The sequence below is a fragment of the Nanorana parkeri genome, unplaced genomic scaffold, assembly GCF_000935625.1.
Source record: "Nanorana parkeri isolate BGI_ZX_2015 unplaced genomic scaffold, ASM93562v1 scaffold719, whole genome shotgun sequence".
Lineage (NCBI taxonomy): Eukaryota > Metazoa > Chordata > Amphibia > Anura > Dicroglossidae > Nanorana > Nanorana parkeri.
Window position 1 is genome coordinate 223166 of NW_017306987.1, and position 6044 is coordinate 229209.

The 6044-nt window shown below is 43.7% G+C and overlaps 1 protein-coding gene across 1 annotated transcript in view; it reads left to right on the forward strand.

The window, feature by feature from the left end:
• The first annotated feature begins 3232 nt into the window (after positions 1–3232).
• DNLZ (DNL-type zinc finger) overlaps positions 3233–6044 on the forward strand; it is a 3715-nt gene continuing 903 nt past the window's right edge. Inside the window, exons 1-2 of the mRNA XM_018564065.1 lie at positions 3233–3454; positions 5561–5700. Coding sequence (XP_018419567.1) covers positions 3233–3454; positions 5561–5700 — 362 coding nt within the window. The remainder of the gene's footprint in view (positions 3455–5560; positions 5701–6044) is intronic.

The following is a 6044-nucleotide window of genomic DNA, read 5'->3' on the forward strand; positions in this document are numbered from 1 at the left end:
CAGCCATTCTATAGGAGATGGCCAGAGACTACAGCCATTCTATAAGAGATGGTCAGAGACTACAGCCATTCTATAGGAGATGGTCAGAGACTACAGCCATTCTATATGAACTGGTCAGAGACTACAGCCATTCTACATGAGATGGTCAGAGACTACAGTTATTCTACATGAGATGGTCAGAGACTACAGCAATTCTATAGGAGATGGTCAGAGACTACAGCCATTCTATAGGAGATGGTCAGAGACTACAGCCATTCTATAGGAGATGGTCAGAGACTGCAGCCATTCTATAGGAGATGGTCAGAGACTACAGCCATTCTATAGGAGATGGTCAGAGACTACAGCCATTCTATAGGAGATGGTCAGAGACTACAGCCATTCTATAGGAGATGGTCAGAGACTGCAGCCATTCTATAGGAGATGGTCAGAGACTACAGCCATTCTATAAGAGATGGTCAGAGACTACAGCCATTCTATAGGAGATGGTCAGAGACTACAGCCATTCTATATGAACTGGTCAGAGACTACAGCCATTCTACATGAGATGGTCAGAGACTACAGTTATTCTACATGAGATGGTCAGAGACTACAGCAATTCTATAGGAGATGGTCAGAGACTACAGCCATTCTATAGGAGATGGTCAGAGACTACAGCCATTCTATAGGAGATGGTCAGAGACTGCAGCCATTCTATAGGAGATGGTCAGAGACTACAGCCATTCTATATGAAATGGTCAGAGACAACAGCCATTCTACAAGAGATTGTCAGAGACTACAGGCATTCTATAAGAGACTATGGCCATTCTATAAGAGATGGTCAGAGACTACAGGCATTCTACGAGAGATGGTAAGAGACTGTGAACATTGTTGAAATTGTTGAAGACTAGGGAAATGTTTAAGAAGACAGTCATAAACTGGAGAAACATTACATGAAACTGCTAGAGATCACTACTATTACATCACCTTTACAAATTAATGCTTTCACATTTGTGCACCTTACAGTCCTATAAAAATATTTGTGTTGCACATTTAATGTTTCTCTCAGTTGGATCCATTATATAAGATCAGACTTAAAAACATAACAGGGATAGAAAGCACAGGAAATGAAGCTAGTGTGAACAAAATGAAAAGCATATTTTTTCTTCAGCAGCCTGCTGAGCATCTAGGTAACACAGACTACTGTCTGCAGAGGCCCTGAAGGCCACACAGAAATTGCCAAAGGGCTGCATGTGGCCCCCCTGGCCACAGGTTTGGCACCAGGGGCTTAGAACACTACATTTCTTGCGGCCTTTTTAAGACCTATGATGCCCATGATGGTAACCTAGCCTTCCCTCCAGGTGTGTTCCTGGCTACCATCCTAGGGTTGACTGAACTTCAACCCTCTCCAATCGCCATCACCTCTCATGCCCTTCTCCGACTAATTATCAAAGGAGGCATGAACACATGAACACTGGTTTCAATACCTCCAATTGAGGGATTCCTACCAAATGTTATTGTCCCAAACTCAACTCGAAAGGCAACACACTTCATTTGAAGCTATCTGCCTTCACTCTGCCCCAGCAACTCATGTAATCTCCTTCATGTACCCTGCGTCTTTCTGTACAGCTCTCTACATGACCCTGTTTTGTTACTACTAGGGAGCATGATCTTGCAAAAATAAAGCTGACTGACGCTGAAGTACGTTTTTATACTTGCATATCCATTGGTAAAACAGCACAGGAAAAATGGTACATGCTTTTCACCTGTCTGTATCGTTGTCCCAAATCTCTGCATAGAATGTTCCCACATAGGTCTCCAATGTGCTGGTGTTGCACCAATCACATAGTCTCTATACATCACACGTGGTGGACTTGTCCGCGAATACGCCCCTTCTGGAGCTAGGTATTTCCTACTTACCATCAAGCCACCGGGTCGAGTATGTACTACCATCGACACAGGATGCTCTGCTCTCCATCTTTGCAGGGCTCATTTCTCGCACCAAGAAAGGCTTACTCTGGTTTTTTTTGTTGCTATCAGTATTTCTCTTTTTTTATGGTTGGTCTGTCTTCGTCTATAACGTGGATGGATAGCATGGATCGTATTTACACCACACAGCTATTATCTCTCATGTTTATAGTCTCCTTTTTATTCCTAGCTCCATCCCAGTCAGATGATTGGAAAATTCTGCCTCCAGGCCTCATGATGTACGGTCAGCTCCACCCATGTGTTGGATATGCCTTGTTTTTTCTAACTTTGTACCTCTATGCTTGTTGTACCTGTATATTTAAAAGTTTATAATAAACACGTATTCATTTTAAAAAAAAGGTCTTGCTTGCTTGACGCCCGGTGTAAACTATGGGGCCTGGTTGTCAAGTGACTCCTATGTAAATGAAGCTTGCAATCAGTTTCCAGATTTCATTTTTAAAAAGGTTTTAATATTTGTTCTATTCATTGCAATATTTTGGCATATACTTCTCTGGATAATGAAAGTTGAATTATTGAATGTATACTCCATATATGCCTTAACCCCACACCCACATTTCCTTGGAGCACCCTATGTCCAATCAACCCCTCTCCAACCTGATTCAGTTTTCTGGGGACAGATTGGCAGCAAGCTTATGAAAAAAAACAATTCCCTGAGCTAATTTGATGTCTTTGGAAGAATGTATACAATTAGCTGTACCACGGAAGGACCAAGACCACAACATGTAAGACTCTTACCAGCACACCACAATGGTGGGAGAGGCTTTTGCTGCTATATTGCCCGTGTCTGAGATGTCCCAGAAGAGCCCACTTATACCTACCAACGCCTACTTGTATCTACCAATTTACACATTGACAATTATTTACAATGAGGATAGTTCACATCTGTGCAATATGTCAAAGTGCTTTATAGAGCTAGTAATGACAATAGCAGCCAAAGAAAAGGCATACTGGAATTTAACGGATGATGACGCCATGACTAGATGAACACGGGAGAAGTGTGCTAAGATGTGAAGGTATCATTTAAGTCCCGCCCACTGATAAAAACCACCAATCTTTCCAGAAATAGAACTCAGCTGAACGTTGCATGTAATGTATATGACAAGAAAAGACGAAAGAACCCTTGTTTTATAATCGAACAGTTGCCCGTAGACAATACATTGGGAAACCGATTGGCAGGCTGTTCTGGCTACTGTGCCCATAAGCAAGATGGCCACCGCAAATTTATCACACAACGACTTCCGGTCACGTGCCACACGACTCCGGAGGCATGCTCGCAGCGCGCTGCTGGCGGGTCTTGTCCCGCTGGAGGGGACCGCGCGGGTTCAGGGCGGGTTACACACCCAGCTCGGTGACCAGAAGGGCTCCAGACACCCGGCCAGCCCATTATGTGGCTGGGCACGGCCCACTGCATACCTCTTCCCAGCGGTACAGTGACCCTAATCTGGGCGGTGCCCCGGCCACCCACTACCAGCTCATCTACACCTGCCGGGTGAGGAGACGCCCTGTGTGGGGCATTATTAGCTTTACCACTATGGCCACATATCCTCACACTGCTATGGCTCCTTGTCATGTCCTGGACTAAAATATGTGTCTGTGGTAATAATTCTTCTGAGGGCGTCTTAAGCGGGTGATAAAAGGGGCTCAATCAATGCCACCTCAGCACCTTTTTGTGGTAAGGTTTCCTGTTGGTGATACACAACAGGAAGTGGGAACATATTGCTTAATGTGAGGAGAAATCACTTATGTGAACTACCACAAGTGACATTTCATTCAGTTGTACAGACTTTGCGGGGTGTAAGGCAGTTGTCCTGCGTTGTATCGCGATGCGCTGAGAAAGTACTGCATGGTTTTTGGCGCACAACACGCGTAACGGTGCTGTGAGTGGTGTCCATCCGTGACTAGGCGTCTTGTCTTGTGTTGGGCCTGCACTGGGAAAATTGCCCAGCACAGCCCCAATGCACCTGGAGTGAATGGGCGCCCAAATTATAACTGAAGGCAAAGATTTTATGTAAGATTTACATGTAGTGGTGAGGGAACACCTGCCATTAGGAACATTCACACTCTCTTAGGCTCCATTCACATATGGCAAAACAGCACGGCACAATTCTTTTTACATACTTGCAAATTCTGTGCATTTGCGGCTATTAGGCTCCATTCACACGAGTGGGAAACGTGTTAAGATAAAAAAAAACAATGCATTCAATTGTGCATTGTTCAGACTATTGCGGTGGCTGCGCAATATTAAACCGTTCGTCCCACAAAATAGTGCAAGCGCGATTTTAGGGGTGGATTCTTTACGTTTGCGGCTATAATAATAGCTGCAAACACCTGGAATTCACGCGTATGTAAAAAAATGGCATGTTTTCGTGCCGTGTGGTTTTCCGCACAGAAAACTCAAATGCCATGTGGATGGAGCCTTACTATAGTCGCAAATGTGTGGAATCCTCCACTAAAATCACACTTGCACTATTTTGTGGGACGCACGGTTTCATACCGCGCGACCGCCGCAATAGTCTGAACAATGCACTTTGGAATGCATTGGTTTTTATGTATAGCATGTGTAAATGGTGCCTTGTAGCCACAAACGTGTGGAATTTGCACGTATGTGAAAAATTGCGTTTTCCCATGCAACAATGCCAACGCCATATGTGAATGGAGCCCAAGAGTGTGTGAATCTTCCTCAAAGCTACAGAGACGGCTATAAAGACCTGACAGGAGTTCCATCCCCTCCCCACTTTATGTAAATCTATAAAAACATTTTTTAGTCTGATCAGCGCACATTGGAATGCATTTTTTTTCTTCTGTTTAGCGTGTTTCCGCTAAAACCACTCGTGTGAATGGAGTCTAACTGTCCTTGTCACCCATGTTATCGGGAATAAAAGTGAAGTGAAATCCAATAGTTTGAGTTGCCACCAAAACAGAAATAGAAGAGAAGTCTTCCAACGGGGACACTCGTTCTGGTCCAAGAGGGGATTTCTCTCACATAGGAAATATATCCTCCACTTCCTGTTGAGTCCATGAGACAAGAAGTGAAGGGAATTCTCTCTTTCCACCCTTCCCTAATCTATCCAAAATGGTAAATAAAAGATTTGGCAGTAGATACACTTTAAAAACTGACACACTCCATCCAAAATGAAAAATATATACGTAAAGTTGAAACGCTGTCATTCTTTTCTAATATAATCAATATAAACATTAGTAATGACCTATAATATCATATTCATGAAGTGGGACGGCCGGTTGTTTTTACTGCTCCATCTGATTGGTTGGAGTTACAATTTATATTCTATCCATATTTGGAGTTTCCATATGTTGTCATGTCTAATGTGTACATTGTAATAATATGTTGGGCCTCAATATTGCCTATTCAGGTACAATGTCGGTGTTCATATGTGCGGTCAAGCTCCGCCCCCAGGTCTTATGCAGGCCAAACACACTGCAGCTTGCTGGAAATGTTAATGAACTTTTAATTCCAAGATCGGGTCAAGGTGACCTACTGGCAGCTTTTACATGGCAGGGATAGTGAAAGTATTTGTCAGAAAGGGCGTGCTGCCAAATACTGTACTTGATATCGTTTTTGTTCTGCTCCTTTCAGGTTTGCTCGACGAGGTCCATGAAGAAAATCTCGAAGTTGGCGTATCACAATGGAGTGGTAATTGTGACGTGTCCCGGGTGCAAAAACCACCACATCATCGCTGACAACTTGGGCTGGTTCTCCGACCTGGAAGGGAAAAGGTACATAGGCCAACTGCTGATATTATTACCTGGTAGTCTTTTATAATTACTTACAGCCATCATGGGCAACCAGTGCCAGGAACACAGCAACTACAAATCCCAGCATGCCGTTCCAACTCCTGATATGCTTTCTGTCATGACTTCTGATACCTTATAATGAATAATTAACTTATAAGAGATATTTCAAGAGAATCTGTCACGTTGCCCATTTATTGTTAGGACATCCCCTCACTTAAGTGACCTTCCTCCCAAGATGGTGTTCCTGGCCCTGAGCGGCTAATTGCCACATAGGGGATGGGTGATGGTTGTTAACACTGTGTAAGCTCTGACACAAAGGAATCAAG